A 17,820-nucleotide genomic window follows, 5' to 3' on the forward strand; every position below is an offset into this window, starting at 1 on the left:
TAGTGCCCTAAGGTGTCTTTGTCCTCAAGGCTGTGATTTGAAGAACAAGTGCTAATCTGCTTTTGTAGAGGGGATTCTTCACCAGGAAATACCAAAACCAGTGTGATCAGAGAAGGTACTCTGGGACCAAAATTCATTTCTCTGATGTCTAAGCTACATATATCATTTTATGGGCAATCAAAATTATAAAATAACATAATTAGCTAACAAAATATGAAAGAAACAAACATGTTAAACATAGTACAATATAAATATTTGTAATATATGAGCATCAATATTAAAAACAGTACAAGAAAGTTTAGACTTACATAGATTATAAGCTATTTTCCCCCTTTTATATACAACTCTCCTCCCAGTTCCACCCAACCTCCTACATGACTGTCCCAAAATACCTCTTGCTTGTCTTATGTCATTTGGCAACTTATAACTTAATCCAGATGGCCCACTGTAGAGGGTCTAGTTGGGGAAAGAGATTATAAATTATAAATTCAGAATTGGCCAATCCAGTATCCCCTCAATGAAGCCAGATTTTCTCAGCATTTGAGGTAATGATATTCCTAGCAATGAAAGCATTGCATATGTGGTAATTTTAGGAATCCACAAAGAATAAATCATGTCTCAGGATCAGAGGGTCAATTTTGAGAAGGCCCAGCTCATCGAGGTTCTACCCAGTAAGTCCTAGACAGACAGGAAAAAAAATGGGGCAGTTTACCCTAGACACCTATATGAATAACAGAAAATTATAGTTTTTGTAGCTTTGAAAGTGTTTTGGGGGTAAGAGAGAAGAAAAAAGAGAAGCACAATATTAGAAATATTACCTCCTTTAGTCCAGGCAATAACTGGCTGTGGATAGCCCTGTGCTTCACACTGGAAATCAACTGTGTGACCCTCAATAACCACTCTGTCTTGAGGAGTAACAGTGAAATGGGGCACAGCTGCAGGAAAAAAATAAATTAATAAAGTCAAAGAGGAAAAAAATAATTTCAAAGTGTTATAGTACAGATATAAATTACCCTAATTTAAAAACAGAAAGTATATGAAGAACACTTCCTTCTATATTCTGTATATTATCTTTTTTAAAAATGAATTTTCTGATGATTTCCTTGAGTTTATTTAGACCACTTTCCTATTGGAAGGGTAAGTGTAACATATAGCATGGAAAATGCAGGATTCTTGTATCAGAACACCTGGAAGCAAATATTTACTTTATACAACATTTTCTCTAAGAGTTTTATTTTTGTCTTTGTATCTGTAATACCAAATAAATTACCAGGCACATGGTAGGTATTTAAAGTTTTCTTATTCAATTGAGTAAATGTGAATTCTTTTGTGTGGCAATCAAGGCTGTTCCCAATCTTTTGGCACTATTTTACCTTTCTAATTTTATCTCTTACAATTCCCCACTTTGGTCAAAATAAACTATTCTATGCTTCATCCATTCTTCTACCAGTAGAGTAGAATCCATAATCACTAGAAATAGCTCAGTTCTATTTCTGTATAGCTCTAATTATTAGGAAGTATTATTCTAATAGATATATCACTTCTTGACAGATACTGGAAATTAAAGTTTTCCCAATATATTTATTTAAATGTGTTTTCTCCAATCAGTTTCTATCATGTTAATTTGTGCATAGCAGTCTTCCTTAATGATGAAAATAAAAAAATAGAATATTAGCTATTTATGTTGCTTCTTTCACCTCTAAGGAAGATGAAATCATCATTAAAATAAGTCAAGAAGTAATTATCGATTTAACTTTTATCAAAGAAAGATCCAACAAATGAAGTCTGCCATCTCTATCATGTTTCTATGTTAGGTTTATCATCTGCTTATCAAACTTCTCCTTTATTTCTTCCTTTCAATTATGCTGAATATAATAAATTTTCATCACAATATCATTTGTACTTCTTTGTCTACTGATCTACATATTCCATTACTTACTATCTCCAGGTAATTTTCATATATATAATTTGTTTGTCACTTCTTTTATCTGAGTTGTATATTCTGCCACTGGCACATTCTAATTATAACCTCTGTCCTACCAAGTCTCAAATGATACTCCTGCACTGAAGTCTTTACTTGGTGTCCTAGTTCAATTCAACCTACCTTTAGTAACCATCTACTCTGGGCAACACATCATGCTAGGTTGTCAGGACATAAAGACAAAAACAAAAAAATGTCCCTTGCCTTCAAGGAGTTAATATCCTACTAATACAAATTAGTAAAGTTGAAAAATGCTCAAAAAATTTTCAACCACTACAGAACAATAACAACTGGGTGAGGAAGGAGGCTAGGAAAGGCCTCACGTAGGAGGTAACACTAAAGTCATACTTTGAAGGAGGCAAAGGCTTCTATAAGGTGGAATTGAAGAAGGAATATATCAAGATATGAGGGACTAAGAGCTGGCAAAAACAAGAAGGTAGATAATTAAATTAAATGTACAAATGTATAGCTAGTTTAACAGTAGAGGAAGGAGAAAAATATGAAATAAAAACTAAAAGGACAGCTGAAAGCCATATTATGGAGAGAATTCAATGCAACTTTGAAGATTTGATTGTATCTTACCTCAAAAGTAATAGGAAGATATCAAAAATTTATAATAGAACAGGTGAATAGAGATTTATCTTTAAAATACCAATTTGGCAATTTGAAGGAGATGGATTAAAATGGAGAAGAAAAAAAAAAGCAATGAAAAGGCTGTTGCAATAGTTGAAGCAAGAAGTGGTTATATCTTGAACTAAGGGAGCAAATATGTGAGTAAAGAGAGGACAACTTTGATAAATGTTGAGAAAGTAGAATTGTCAGGATATGATTACTGATAGGAAAAGTAGGGGAGTAAGGATGATGGAAGAGTCAAGGACAACTACAGAGGAATAAGGATGATGGAAGAGTCAAGAATAACTGTAATGTTTCAAATATGAGTTATTGCAAGAAGAGTGACATCATTAATAGAAATGAGGCAGCACAGAGGAAGGACTGTTTTGTTGGGAAATATGAGTTTCACTTTAGATAATGTTGAATATTATCATATTATATGTTGAATATCACCCTTCAAATATTTGTTATTTAATCTAAGAAATGAGAATTATTGTTTCTCTAATTCTGGATGTTGTGGGAATTTTTTTTCTTCTATTTTGTATCTTCTCAATCTTTGTGATGTCTATACATCGTACATCATACGTACATGGGCAATCCTTTTATTTGGACCATTCAATTTTAAGCTTCTTGAGGGCAAGGACTTTTGCCTCTTTCTGCAACCCAGAATTTAGCTCAGTGCTTGAACTTAGTAAATATTCAATAAATGTTGATTGATTGATTGTACTCTGCTTCTGGATTGGTGATTCATTAGTTCAATTGTATAATTAGAATAGTTCCTTGTCTGATATAGTCACATAAGTACAAATGCAGCTAATTATTCTTATAAAAATTTCATGACACTGGCAATTTGGTAATCCTTATCAGTGTATGAATTTTAGAAACTTATATCATAAGTAATAGGAAAGGCCGTCAGAGGCTATATCTTTCTTTTATAGGAAGCCTTTCCTAACCCCTCTTAATCCCATGTCTTTTCTCCAGTTATTTCTTCCTTATCACTTACACAGCACGCTTTGTATATATTTGTTTGTATACTGTATCTCCCAATGGGCTTTGAATCAGGAAGTCCTGAGTTCAAATATGACCTCAGAGAATTGCCAGCTGGAGAAGTCCTTTCACCTTTGTTTGCCTCAAGGTTCTCAACTGTAAAAGAGGGATGATAAATCTACCTCATTGATACTAGAATCAAATGAGATTTTAATGTGAGTAGCATGGTGCCTGCTATAGAAATGCTGATTTCTTTTCCCTACTTCCAACAACGATTTATCAGGTACATTATAGTGAGATATCACACATGAGTTACACTAGGTGGCCTTTGAGGCTAGCCAACTTTCAAATTGTGTAATTCCACTTTGATAATTCAAATTGCATTTGAGTTAAGATATGTATGGTATCACCAAAGCAAGAAATATGTATTTACCCATAACCTTTGGGATAGGGAAGGCATAGAAGGACTACTTATTGACATAAAATACTTTTAAAAGAGGTAACATTATTAATATTGTATGTAACATTATATGTGAAAAATTAACATTACATGTTAAGAATATTAGCATATATGAATATGCAAAAAGAAGTTTAGAGAGAAGCCAAAATAATGAAGTAATGGAAGAAGAACTGGAATGGAAATCTAGAAACCTGTGTTTGATTTAATCCTGGATCCTGAGAATGTGACCAAGTTACTTAACCTTTATGGCCTCAGTTTTCTTATCTAAATATAAAGAGTGCAAAGAACAGATTATATCAGATAACCACTAAGATCCATTTCAGCTATATAAAAACTCTTCCATCATTTGCAAACAAATATTTTTTCTTCCATTTTTTATGGCACTTACCTTGTACAATGATGTGAGCTGTTGCATGGATACTATCTATATTATTGGCTGCAAAACATATATACTCTCCACTATCTTCCTGTATTACTTTTTCTATATAAAGACCACCAGAAGGAGTAATGTTGACACGTGGATCAGTTGGCAAGGGTGTCCTGTCACCTTTTGTCCAGGTAATTCGAGGTTGTGGGTGACCTGTGGCACTACATTCCAAAGTGACACTTTCTCCAACCAACACCTCTGTGTTCTGTGGCTGGATGACAAAACTGGGTCTGGCTATTCCAAAAGTAAGAAAGAACAAGAAAAAGAAAAAAATTAAAGCCTTGAAGCCATTTCCATTGACATAATACCCTGTTTTGTCTACATATCTGAATAGCAGGAAATATTCACTTTGGTGCCAACACCATCTACCTTTGCAATGGATAATACTCAAAGGGGGTTAAATACAACAACAACAACAACAAAAAAAAAAAAAAACACACACTTTTGAAACAAAAGACTTCATTAGCTTTGAGGAAATAATTTTCTAACTAAAGTCAGGTGCTTTATGATGTCTGAGCTATAAATATTGACACTCTTTTAAAGTACTAATCTTTCTTAATTTTTTTTTTCCCTTGCTGAGGAAATTGGGGTTAAGTGATTTGCCCAGGGTCACACAGCTAGGAAGTGTTAAATATCTGAGGCCAAATTTGAACTCAGGTTCTCCTGACTTCAGGGCTGGTGCTCTATCCACTGTACCACCTAGCTGCCCCTTTTATTTTTTTTAATTTTATTAAAGCTTTTTATTTACAAAACATATGCATAAGTAATTTTTCAACACTGACCCTTGCAAAACTTTCAGTTCCAAATTTTTCTCTCCTTCCCCCCTCCCCTAAATGGCAGGTAATTAAAGGACTAATCTTTCAAGATTTCAGAACTCTTATTATTCTTTTTCTTGGAGTAGCAGGGAGAAACTTAGTCAGGTTTTCAGAATGAAAAACAAATTTATCAATCCATTTCAAACAATTTCATTCTTTGAAAATTCTTTCCCAGTTTACATAAATGTGCAACATTAAAGGAGCTCAACTGGGCCTCAGGAATGTATTAGTTGTATAAGAAAAAAATGTGTATATAGAATAGATAGATAGATAAATAGATATCTTTAAAGAGCCCATTAAATTCTATATAAATGTGAGCTTTTATTAGTGTTGTGATTTGGATGATTTCTGACTTTGCACTATTATAAACAGTAATATTAAAGAACTTCTTTATATAAATGACGTCTTTTACAATATCACTTAAGTTTTAGTTTTCTAAATGGTTGAAAGTGTGTAATAAAATAACTTTTTCTTCTTATCTATGCCAAACCAGGATAGTTATCCCTATAACCCAGAAGTTATATTTAAAAACTATCTAAATCTTCTTGCTCATAAAGTAACTAATTAATTTGTGAGTTTTTGTGCTAAGGAAAGCATATCACTAGGTATTTGTTTGAAAAATTTTTTTTTTTTTGCTGAAGCAATTGGGGTTAGATGACTTGCCCAGGGTCATACATCTAGGCAGTGTTAAGTGTTTGAGGCCAGATTTAAACTTAGATTCTCCGGATTTCAGGGCTGGTGCTCTATCACTGCACCACTTAGCTGCTCCGATTGTTTGAAAATTTGAAGAGTTTTGCTTCAGCAGTATAATATTCAACTGGCTCAACTTTCAACTAGAATTCAATAGATTATTATTATCATTGTCACTAGACTCTTTATAAGTAAAGATGGCAATAATAACTCACCATCAAAACAGTATGCTATGTACCTTGATTTCGTTCCTGACCTCTGCCACCCACTCAAGTAATGATGAAGAGCCTAAGGATTTATCCAGTAATTTAGATCCCTCCATGATTGGTGTTAGTCCTCCACACTCATTCTTGTGCCCAGGATCCAATATTACATAGCTGATGCTCAAGATAAAGCTAGAATATAAACAGTTCCAACTAGCCCACTGGTTTCAAATTTCCCAGTTTGGCCTGCTCATCATTGTGCTACTAACAAAGAAAGCCACTCAATATGATCTAAAATAATCCTGGAGAATGAAAAGAGTAAAACCCTGGTTAAAAAAGAAAATTCCTTAACTAATATCAGCTTACCTGGAGAACCAAAGTATCTAAGAGTGACTTCTTGAGTTTTTACTTCTCCTGCTACATTTTTTGCCATACATTGGTAGATTCCTTGGTCTGTCTCCTGAGTGTTCTGAATCATCAGAGTTCCATCATCTAACAAGTTTAAACGGGAATCTGTTTTCATACTCAGCTCGTTACTGTAAAGATAGAAATCTAGTGGTCTAAACATGTTTTTAAGCACACAAGCAGAGGAGATGCCTCTAATCATAAAGAAAGATACTCAGAAATATATTGGGAAATTTGGAATTCTGGACTGCACAAATCCCAAAATGCAGCCATATCTTGATGCCCTCATCATCTCTCATGGAGAACTTCCCTTCTTAGGTAGTCTTATGCAACAGGCAGTCCCTAAAAAAGAAACATGCACTTGTTTCTATATTTGGGGGGCTAGAATGTAAGCTCTTTACAAACAAAGACTGTTTCATTTTTGTCTTGGTACAATGCCTTATAGTAAGTGTATAATAAATATCTGATGAATGGAATAGAAATATAGGTTTAAAGATTTTAAAGTGGACAGGGACTTAGAAACATAATAAATAATATTTAATAATAATAATTAATTTTGTTTACATGAATAATTTATTAACTTAATTAATTAATTAATTTTAATGATTGATAACAAATGCAATCAAGAGACAGAAGATTTTACCTTTAAAGAGGCAGAATATTTTCTGGGATCTGGTTGACTCAAAATTTAAAGCAAAAATAATTTTGACAAATAAAATAAAAAACAATCATTTTTAAACAAACAAAAAAGTATACCTGTACTTAACTTTTCCTCGCTATCACATGCTTATGATAGATAACAAATTGCTACTATTCCCAAACTAACCTAAACACCTCTGCTGCCTACTTATAAGTGATTCCCAGGGTACTTAACAGCTTTATTCTGCACATGACTTTGAAGATTACTTTAGACAATTATAATCTCTAACTGGAATTCTGCCACATTCAACTGTCTTTACACATTCCAGCTTCACTTACCCATGCAGCCAAGTGAGCCAACCAGGGACAAAGGGACTATCCCATACTGTCACTTGGCCTTGCTTACTCCATAGTTTATCTGCCTTTTTGATGTGAATTTGATTTAGATTTTCATTAGTTAATACACAGAAAGAAATCATTAAAGATTTTAACAAGATCATTATTTGCAGCAACAGGTAAAAGTTCGAAGACTAAAAAAGACAATGCACTCAATCATACAGGTATAATCGAGAAAAAAACTACTATCTTTGCCAGATGAAGATAGACCTTTTTTTTAAACACAGGAAGAAAATGTAATTTTTTATTTATAAAATGAATGCAATCTTCAATGTGTAAAGAAGTACATTCTTTAAAAGAAGTATAGGAATAGTTTGCTGGAAAGGAAAATTATAAAACCTTTTTTAAAAAGTATTAACTTTTCATTAGAAAAAAATTATGAATAAAAATCACAACAGGAAAAAAAACTTTCTCCAATATATTTAGCATAAAATTTTAACTAGGGGTGAAAGGACCATTTTTAATACCTATTTGCTCTGGTTATCCTATTTCTGCCTCCAAACCTTCTCTAAAGCTGATAACTATGAATAAACTGTCTTCTCTCCATCAATTTGCCAAAACATCTTCTGTCTCTTAATCAGTAACTTTTGGAAATTTCCTAACTTCCACAAATCTTTATTGACAAAAAATGATATCTAAAACAGACACTATGCATGGAAATCCTGATATCCCTTCATTTTCTATTAATGAGATTCATATATCCAACACATGCAAATGATTTATTCACTTAATAAAATTTATATAATTATTTCACTGCTTTGGATTTTTTTGGGCCATTTATATGTTCATATGCACCAATGTTTTTTGAGATTAAAAGTCCCTTGAAGGATTATGCCTATTTAAATATGTACTTGATAGCTACAAAAAAAAAAATGACAACAGTAGGTTTTGTATGAAGATATCAGTATAAGTATGGGGAGACTCAAAAAAGGGAAATCAAAAGTTGTGTTTCCAATTTAGAATTAAAGGAAATTTTTTCAAGAGTCATGTTTAGAACTAGTCATGTTTAGAACTCAATTAAATTTAGTTCAGGGAAAGATGTATGCCAAAATCACTACAGAAGCAACTGGTTACTAAAATTTGTCCCTTGAAAATACCCTGAAACCTTAACGAATAAATGCAAAAAAAAAAAAAATCACCCCTCATCTAGCCAAGCTTACAACAGTTTACTTCTATCTAGAGCCATTGCCCTAAGTTATTTAGACTCAAGAGACTTAAAGGATGAATAGAAACCTGAAAAAAAGAAGAAACTGGGGAGGGAAAAAAGAAAGAAAAAGGAACTTAATCTGAACAAAGGTAAAAGGAATAACTAGCTCTTCTTGCCACTTGTCCAGACAATACAATATATAGTTAAAAATACTCAGTTAACAAGTAATTATTAAGTTTATTATGGGCCAGGCACTGTGCTAAGTACTGGGTATACAATGAAAAACAAGAAGATGGAGCCCCAAAGATGCTCACATCCTAATGAAGCAGAATATGTTTTATTATTTTTCGGGGGGGAGGGGGAAGTGTCCAGGAGAAAATGTTCACTCTCTAACTTAGATCAAAGTATAGTTGTTAATTTGACTGAGGATTTTTTTTAAAGCTCCCATAAATCTGCTTGCAGTTAAAGCCCAGGAAAAAAAAAGCCAGGAATGAGACAAAAAAAACCAACATAGCTCCTGTTTTTCTTCTTTCAATGAAAGAAGGAATATAGATTTTAAAAACTCAGTATGTATGTGTGTGTATGTATGTATGTATGTATATATATATATATATATATATATATATATATATATATAACATGGTGATTATTTCACATACAAAAATATTAAGCCTCTACTGTACTTCAGATAAATTATTTTTCTTCTTCCAACTTACTTGTTTCGAAGCCATATTATTTCTGGTTTGGGATTGCCTTCAGCCCTGCAAGTGAAATAGACTGTATTCCCAGAGGTCACATCTGCATCCTGAGGCTCTGATGTAATCCGTGGCCTTTCTATATCAAGAAATGAAAAGGAAACATTATTTGTTTTAAAATTGTCAAATCAAACTAAATGATGATGTTTTGCTTTTTTTTTTAAAGAATGTGATAAATGCATCATGTTAAATATTTTATGAAACCCTACAAATGATTCCCAGCACAGAAGGCTAGTTTTTAATCTCGAACATCACAAATGAATTGAAAATTGCTTAGTAAGATCTGTCTCAAAGAAATTTTATAAATTAATACAGTCAAGAAGCTTTGTAAAGGAAATGCCAAATAATTATTAAATCTCTATATATAAGGCCCCATACTTAAAGGATGATTTTTTTAAAATTAAAGCTTTTTAATTTTCAAAAAATATGCATGGATAATTTTTCAACATTAACCCTTGCAAAACTTTATGCTCTAATTTTCCCCCTTCTCCCTACCCCTTCCCCTAGATAGCAAATAATCCAATAAACATGGTAAAAAGATAAGTTAAATCCAATAGAAGCATACATATTTATACAATTATCTTGATGCATAAGAAAAATTAAATCAAAAAGGGAAAAAATGAGAAAGAAAATAAAATGCAAACAAAGAACAAAAAGAGTAAGAATGCTGTTGTGATCCACACTCAGTGCCCACAGTCCTCTCTTTGAGTGTAAATGGCTCTCTTCATCACAAGATCATTGGAACTGTCCTGAATTATCTCATTATTGAGAAGTGCCATGTCCATCAAAATTGATCATTGTACAATCTTGCTTTGCTGTGTACAATGGTTCTGCTTATCTCATTTAGCATCAGTTCATACAAATTTCTACAAGCCTCTCTGAAATCATCCTGCTGATTGTTTCTTATAGAACAATAATATTCCATAACCTTCATATACCATAATTTCTTCAGCCATTGTCCAACTGATAGGCATCCATTCATTTTTCAGTTTCTTGTCACTACAAAAAGGACTGCCACAAACATTTTTGCTCATGTGGATCCCTTTCGCACCTTTTTGATCTATTTGGGATATAAGCTCAGGGAAGATATTGCTGGATCAAAATGTATGTACAATTTTATAATCCTTTGGGCAGAGTTCCAAATTGCTCTCCAGAATATCTGGATCAGTTCACAACTCCACCAACAATGTATCAGTGTCCCAGTTTTTCCACATCCTCTCCAACATTGATCATTGTCCTTTCCTGTCATTTTAGCCAATCTGAGAGTGGTGGTACCTTAGAGTTGTCTTAATTTGCACTTTTCTCATCAATAGTGATTTCAAGAACCTTTTCATATGACTAGAAATTATTTTAATTTTTTTCTTCTGAAAATTGTTCACAAAGGATGATTTTTTAAAGGAAAAAACCTGGGAATACATGACCAAAAGAATCTTAAAGCAAAACAAGTGAAAAGGGGAAATCAGTTTAAGATCACAAATATAATGCCCTGGACATTTCTGATAACCAGCTAACATGAATAAGCCCAATTTATATATTTTTTCTTTCATATTTATATAGCCCTTTAAGTTCTATGAAGGTCTACTACCAACAATTCTGTCCAATATGTAAACTAAAATATTATTATCTCAGTTTTATAGGTGAAGGCCCAAAAATCATGAAAGATATTACTTTTGTTTTATGTTGCTTGCCTGATACTTCATTATTTTTGTATCAGATGCACATATTTGTATTCCTTTTGACAAAAAGAGTCAGGGTATCTTATGAATGGGAATGGGGAATAGCATAAACTCTCCCCAACAATCCAAATTTATAAATAGCTCTATGCCTAGTTACAGTGATGGATTCAGAAGACCTAAATTCAAATCTCCATTTTGCTATTCACAACCTATATGACCTAGGACAAGCACTTTCCTGAGCTTTTCGTTTCCTAAGGAATTGAGAACAAATATTCCATTAATTACAGATGTCTCTTCTCTAAATTCCATCTCTGGTTTCATACAAACATTCTTACATAAATAAGAATAAAAGCTACATAATGAAACCAAGTAAACATGGTTTATCTGGATGAGTATGGCAAAAATCCAAAATCAAATGCAAATTACCTTAATGAAATCACAAATTAATAAAAATGGAAACACAAGTTGGTGACCACAGATTTCTGATTTATTTTTAGCCAATTCATAAACTATAATCTCTATTCACATGTTCCTACTTTACTATTTTTGACATATTCCTCTTTAAATCAGGTTCATGGGACTCCTTAGAAATTATTTCAAGAAATTCTATTTTTTTCTCTCTTATTTTTTTGTTCTTTCCCTAAGAGTAATCTCTAAGGAGATATATATATCATGTAATTATGTTTATATATTTAATTGTGTATAATATATAATTACATTATGTGTATGTATATATGTATTCACATACAGCTATGTATGTGCATTATAGAATACACACATATAGTATGTATATGCCAGAAACCGCATTTCTCTACTAAAGGAAATCAGAATGAATGATATAGAAATTAGGCATCAGCTATATTAAAATGCATAGCATTAGAAATAAAATAAATTTAATAGGTTCCATTGTGATCTTATAAGATCACTGAATTAAAGCTAGGAAGAAACTTAAATAAGATCTTGTCCAAACACCTTCTTACACAAGGGATGAAACTGAGGACCACAGAGAAGTGACTTGAACAAGAATATGTGGTTTAATAATCATCAGGGCCAAAATTTTAACCCAGGACATCTAAATCTTATGGCATAGACACTGCACTAGCATGTCAATATTATTTCTGCTTTTGAATATACAACAAATATAATTTGGCAACAGCATTTGTCAGGCTATACAGTGATTAAATTTTCTCTATCACAGTTCAAACATGGTTTTACTAGTCTACTTCTTAAGAATATCCAGAGTAGATAAATAAAATAGATAATATAAATATAATAATATAAATAGATGAAATAAAAATAGATGAGTAAGAGAAAAAACCTCAGGACCAGATATGATAGCTATTAATATCTCACTCATATGTTACATATTAACAATACATAGGGAATGAAATGTGTTTCTATCACATTTAATAGCAATTAAGATAGGAGGAAAAACAGTTTAAGAGTTTCCCTTCTTATCTCCCTTCTTTAGTAGTTTTCTCTATAGTATCCAGAATAGTGTTCTGAATACACTGAACAAGTGATAAATATAAACCAACATTTTCTACCAGTCTCAAATTTCAGTTTTCCATCTGGTTCTTTCCAGTGGTCATAATGGATCAACATAATGAAATTTAAGGATAGATACAGTACTTACTATTGTAGTATTAGACTTCATTTGAAATAAGGAAACAGACTAGAGACTGATAGCATCCCCTCATCTGTATGCAAAAATGTCATGCTAGCTGACAAATGGGAATGAGGGACAGCACAAACTCTCTCCAAAAATGCAAACTCACAAACAACTGATTAATGATAGATTCAGAAGACTTCAGTTAAATCTCCATTATGCTCTTCAATATCTATATTATTTTGGGGAAGTGCTTTCCCTATTCTAGGCTAATCTATCATATAAAAGGTTGAGAATAGATGTTCCTTTAAAGTCCCTTCATTTTTAAATCCTCCAATCCTATGATCATAAGATGCACCAGCTTATGCTTATTTAATTATACCACTATCTCTAAATATATCCCCAAATTCTTTCTACATTTGCTATTGTTTATTTTTTATTAGTTCCAGAAAGTTAATTTCTCCTCCTAAAATCCTGGTCCCTACAGAAAAGATATAAAACAAGCTAAGAAAATTATTATAGTAATATCCTCTATGATGAACAGTGTGAGATACCAAGAGAAGCTGCTTTTGATAAAAAGCAATTACTCTTCAGAAATAGAAAAGAAAAACCAACAGTTGTATTATCAAAAAATGACACTGAAGAAATAGAAAATTCCTTAGAAGCTTTCTGAAATTTTTTTTTCATTTTTTGCTGAAGCAATTGGAGTTAAGTGATTTATCCAGGGTCACACAACTAGGAAGTGTTAAGTGTCTGAGGCTAGATTTGAACTCAGGTCCTCCTGATTTCAGGGCTGGTGCTCTATCCACTGCATCAACTAGCTGTCCCCTGAAATTTATTTATTTACTTTTTTAAAAATTATCATTTTTTTTTTTTCCTGAGGCAATTGGGGTTAAATAACTTGTCCAGGGTTACACAGCTAGGAAATAGTGTCTGAGGCCATATTTAAACTCAGGTCCTCCTGACTTCGGGCTGGCGTTTTATCCATTGCGCCACCTAGTTGTCCCTCCCCGGAAATTTATTTTTTTAAAAACTATTAATGCTAAGTTATAACTAGATGTTGCATAGGGATCTGTGCCTATTTAAGACCTGATAGTGTTGCATGCATATTTGGAAAAACCAAAACACAATCAGAATTCCAATCCAATGGGGAATCCCATAGAGCTCATTTCAGTGCTAGCACTTGAGACAAAGTGAATTAAAATTGTGCTAAGATAAAACTCACCACAATTCAATTCTTCTGGTGTTATAGTGGCCACGGATCTCCCTTGGATCCTCCTGGGATATTCACAGGTGGCAGCTGCCTGAGCATTTCCAGACTCTGCATATGTCTTTAGCAGGTCTGCCAACCACAGGATTTCACAGTCACAATGAAGAGCATTTGAATCCAATCGTCTTTGAACAAAGAAGAAATAGCCAGAGATAAATTAGGAATAAATAATTAAGGTTAAAATTGTCAGACAAGGATGTTAAAGTTCAAAATACAAATCTAATATAATTAAAAAATACTACTGACTATGTCCTGTGCCCACAGCCCTGTCCTACATGGACATGCATGATATATATTGCATTAAAATGGTTCCTCCAAAAGACTTACAATCTAACAAGGTACACAGAACCACAAAATCTAAGAATAATATAATCAGAAGATTCCTGTAAACTTATCTAGCCCAAATACCTCAATTGAATGAACTACAAATCCCTTCAGTATCATCCCTGAAAAATGACTGTCCGATGTTCCCACTTTAGGTGGGGAAATGGAATCCTATAACATCTTTGGACAGCTCCAATTATAGGAAAATTACCCCTTATGTTAACTGAAATCTACTTAACCATAGCTTATACTCATTGACTTTACTAAGTTCTCTCTGGGGTAAAACAGAGAAAGTTTAATTCAAATAAATTCCTATAAATTCTGAAGATAGCTATTATACTCCCAACTGTCTTTTTGTCAGGGTAAATTCTGAATCATTACTCATGGTATTTTGACTGATTGATTGATATATTGATTGATTTTTGGTGGTCACAGATCTAAAAATGGATGTTCCAGGCAATAAACATCCAGGGATCTTGTAAGCAATCAATGCTCAAGTCCCAAATTTTACAGATGAGGAAATCTGAAAAATTCAGCACACATCCATATCACTTTACACATTGACGACAATGATAAACAAGGCAGGATGATTAAGAGTAGAGACGAGGAGAATATCAGGAAACATTTCCCTCTAAGCTGAAATAAGTCAATCTGCTTTTGATAAAATCATTCCACTTATGAATCTACCTATATCACCTTGCCCTTTTCCTCCACAAAAAAAAAAAAAAAATTAAGACAGACTTGGTCAAGTCCTTTACCAAGGCACAGACATGTGCGCAGTGGTTTCCCCAAACTACTCATCCTGTCAAAACAGAAAATGAGGTAAACCTGACACAACTTTCTTTATGTGAACCCATGCTGGCTCCTCTTTAATTGGCACTTATTGTATAAAACTTTTAGTTTTCAATTCTACTTGGATGTATATCTTTTCATTTCAACAAGAATTTTTTTTTCATTCATGAAAACAAGAAATCCATTCTGCATTTCTTTGTATCTTCTGCACCATACCTACCACAACTCATAAAGTAAGCATTCAATAAATGTTTTGTTGACTGACAGACACTAGCAATATTTAGGAATAATCAAATGATGATTAAAGTTGGGAATCACTGTGCTTAATATCTATCAAGAAGGATAAATAAGACTTGAAATACTGAAAAATAGAAGCAGCTAAATGGCACAGAGGATAGAGCAACAGCCCTGAAGTCAGGAGGACCTGAGTTCAAATCTGGATTAAGACACTTAACACTGCCTAGCTATGTGACCCTGGGCAAGTCACTTAACCCCAATTGCCTCTGGGAAAAAAAAGGAAAATAACTGAAAAATAAATTTCTAATTGATAAAATTCCTAATTGTGAGGATAAATGTTCTGATTCCAGCAGTCTTTGAAGAAAATGTATGTTTAAAAAAAGTATTTAAAGTTTAAAAGTATTTAAAGTTTAAGCTTTAAATAAGCTTAAACTGTTCATCCCCAGACAAAAAAACTAGAATTGGCATAATAGAAACTATTTATTCTTCATATTACAATATATAAGCAATTAATACAACATGTATTTTAAAAAACAATTGGGAGAATTAAAATATGATCTTAAAGATATTCTCCACTAATTTTTACAAAATCTAACAAAATCTATTCACTATATATTTTATATACTACAAACTAGTTGCAACAGTTAAGAGTTAAAAAACTTAACAAACCCAAAACAAAACAAAACCAACATTTACACTGTATGTATCTTTTATAACAATTTTTTGATTGTTATACAGATATCAATCAAAGAAAATGGCTAAGTAATTATTATTCTGCATAAGTATATATTAATATGCTAATATGGTATCATGGTCAAGAAAATGAAATTGGAAATGGAGGATTTAACTTGCAAGTAGAAAGTTTTGATACTATTTATTCCTAGTTCTACCATTTATCAGCCCATTATTAGATGTCATTCAAACTTTTTTGAGTATTGTTCTCTTCATCTGCAAAAAAAAAAAAAAAAGTCACGAGCATTTACATGCTTTTAAGATGTTATAGGAAGAGACATTTATGTACTTAAGTAACATTATATAAATAGAAGTTGTGGACATATCATAAATTCATAAGTGAACTTTACTGAAGCTTGGATTTAAAAAATATTAATGTGGAGCATCTAGGTGGCGCAGTAGATAGAGCACCAGTCCTGAAGTCAGGAGCACCTGAGTTCAAATTTGTTCTCAGACATTTTAACACTTCCTAACTGTGTGACCCTAGGCAAAAAACAAAACAAAACAAAACAAACAAATAAATATAAAAATAAAGATATTAATTTACTTACAATCTCTTCATGGAATTCAAGTGACTAAATGTTCCAGGAACTAAGTGAGCAATTCGATTGTTATGTAAAAATCTGTTAAAAAAAGAATATAATGAATTGAAATAACATATGAACATTAAATATGAATAATTGGAAGTTTGTCTTTTAGGAGATTTAAATGATTATTTTCTGCTTTGTTTAAAAGAGGCATTGTTACCATTACTCTAAATCACCATTTGTTTGTTGAAATAACTTAATAATTGCTAGGTAAACAGAATTAATTTGTAACCAAATGTCAATAATGTTAATTTTCTAAATTATACTACTATGTGAAAATGTATTTTAAATTCTAAAAATAGATATTGATCAAACTTAAGACCTACTGAGAAATAAAATTTATGAATAAAGTGATATCACCCCATGGAGTAATGACTTATTATTACTGTCTTAGGCAGGGGATCTTTCATATGTAATGTCTACAATAGATTTTTCAGAGTAATATTCTTAAACAAAATAAAGTAAAATACATGTTTACAAATGTAATTAATCACAGCATAGTGAAAATAAAAATACATTTTTCCCCACTTAACTTAATGGACCTCCTGGTGTTGATTAGATGAGAGAGACACAAACAGACAGACAGTCAGAGAGAAACAGAGAGACAGTCAGAGACAGACAAACAGAGAAAAGAATGAAGGAAAGGAAGGAAGGAGGGATGGAAAGAAAAGAAAAGAAAACTTACAGTCTTTCAAGCTTGGGAAGATGGTTGAATGATTCTGGATCCAAAGTCTCAATCTGATTAAAGTGCAGATATCTATAAAAGCAAAAAATAAAAACTATCAAAACTTTTTTTGTCAATTTTCTTCAGAACTATTACTTTCTATTATGAAAGAGATTATAAGTTAACTATAATTTTCATAGGAAATAAAAGGATCATTCAAATATGAAGATTAAAATGAAAAGTAATACTTACAGATTTAAAGTTAATAAGATCAAATTTATATAAAACCAATATTATCTTAATAAAGTATCTGACTAGTTAAAACTAGTCAATTTTCCCCTCAGGCTGGTGATTTCATCATCAAATGTGTTCATAGCTAGTAATTATTTTTTTAATAATATTTTGAGCCACA

The 17,820-nt window shown here is 32.2% G+C and overlaps 1 protein-coding gene across 1 annotated transcript in view; it reads right to left on the reverse strand.

Moving 5' to 3' along the window:
- PXDN (peroxidasin) overlaps window positions 1-17,820 on the reverse strand; it is a 143,360-nt gene that overhangs the window by 37,696 nt on the left and 87,844 nt on the right. Inside the window, 7 exon segments of the mRNA XM_051976044.1 lie at window positions 819-935; window positions 4,429-4,701; window positions 6,542-6,711; window positions 9,479-9,596; window positions 14,028-14,197; window positions 16,709-16,780; window positions 17,430-17,501. Of these exon segments, the coding sequence (XP_051832004.1) occupies window positions 819-935; window positions 4,429-4,701; window positions 6,542-6,711; window positions 9,479-9,596; window positions 14,028-14,197; window positions 16,709-16,780; window positions 17,430-17,501 (992 nt within the window).

This window comes from Antechinus flavipes, chromosome 2, assembly GCF_016432865.1.
Source record: "Antechinus flavipes isolate AdamAnt ecotype Samford, QLD, Australia chromosome 2, AdamAnt_v2, whole genome shotgun sequence".
Lineage (NCBI taxonomy): Eukaryota > Metazoa > Chordata > Mammalia > Dasyuromorphia > Dasyuridae > Antechinus > Antechinus flavipes.